Source organism: Monopterus albus, unplaced genomic scaffold, assembly GCF_001952655.1.
Source record: "Monopterus albus unplaced genomic scaffold, M_albus_1.0 scaffold459.1, whole genome shotgun sequence".
Classification (NCBI taxonomy): Eukaryota; Metazoa; Chordata; class Actinopteri; order Synbranchiformes; family Synbranchidae; genus Monopterus; species Monopterus albus.
In genome coordinates, this window is record NW_018128339.1 from 15593 (window position 1) to 16974 (window position 1382).

The 1382-nt window shown below is 35.8% G+C and overlaps 1 protein-coding gene across 1 annotated transcript in view; it reads right to left on the reverse strand.

Moving 5' to 3' along the window:
- Window positions 1-758, reverse strand: part of LOC109952419 (uncharacterized) — a 5772-nt gene extending 5014 nt beyond the window's left edge. The window contains exon 1 of the mRNA XM_020587490.1: window positions 590-758. Coding sequence (XP_020443146.1) covers window positions 590-746 — 157 coding nt within the window. The 5' untranslated portion in view covers window positions 747-758. The remainder of the gene's footprint in view (window positions 1-589) is intronic.
- Between the last annotated feature and the right edge of the window lie 624 nt (window positions 759-1382).

Below are 1382 nucleotides of genomic sequence, written 5' to 3' on the forward strand. Positions count from 1 at the left end.
TCAGAGACCCACTCCACCCAGCTCACACTCTGCTCAGACACAAAAACTGCGCCCACAACCTCAGGCACAGCAGAGCAGACAGTATCATCAGACACAGAACTAGACTTTACAACAGCTTTTCCCCTGCCACAGTAAGACTGAAGATGTGAAGATGAATACAAAATCTGAAAAATCTGTTTAATACCCCCTCATTACCCTACTAAGTAGAATACCATATACAATTACACTATGTGCAATACCATATGCAATATCTGAAACTCATCATTTTACCTGCTATCTTATTCCTGCATCCACAATTTTATCAACTATTTTGTATTTTTGTATTTTGCATTCTTGGGTGATCTTATATTTAGATCGGCTGTTCGTTATTTTGGCTTTAAACTCTTTACTTGACTCCAGGAGAGCTCTGCACAAGAATTCCTATATGCCTAGACTGTGTGTTTATGTCAAATAAAAATCTTGAATATTGAATCTTGAAGTTACCGTAACTGTAGCTAACAGTTGACGCTAGCTGTCCGTACAACGAAGTGTTTAAATCTGCCAAATATTAATTAAACGTCTGTGTTTGCTATAGTTACTATCTACTTACCCTCTCTCTCTTTCTGAAGCCACAGTCTGTTCAGTCTCCCGTGTAGCTTCTCTTCGTTTCTCGCCATGTCAACTTCACTCCAGAACCACACAGCCCTGCGAGGCTCAGGCGAAACAACGTCACGTGACATACAGTGGCCCTCATGTGATAATAACATATCGCGAGCTCAACTCCCATCGTGAGTAAACGTGCACTCGTATTTGTTAAAAACGTCATGTTTGAAAATACATGAAACAGTTCTTTTTAAAAACAGTATTCATTTATATATGGTATTTTATGTTGTTCAGTATATGTTGTCCTTGTCCTTTCTATTTTGTTTTCCTTTCATAAGATTCGATTATGATGATTTGATTTGAGATGGAACATAAGATGGCTTCAAATAGATAGTCTTTTTTGAAAACATCAACAACAAACAAATTAACCTGCTCTAACCTGTAAAGCATAAAATGTTTCCTGCTTTTTTAAATTCGAATTTCATTTATCATATTTCATGTTTCTACACAATATTTTATACTGTATATAGGTTTAAGTGTTAATTTATCACAATGAAAACAAAATTAAATACAGTTACAGTTGTATATAGTTAAATATAGTTATAGTTAAAAGGTGTTGTGGCCAAGCCTTTTTGTGTCTCTCTCATTACACTGGAGTCAGAGCTGTCTGTAGGTCTCTGAATTAAATTATTTTAGTCACAGTATGTTAATTCTTAACTGTGAGTGTTTTCTGATGAAAGAGGAATGATTTCTTCAATACAAGAGCAGCATAGTGGAAGAGTGATGTAAGGGGTATGTGA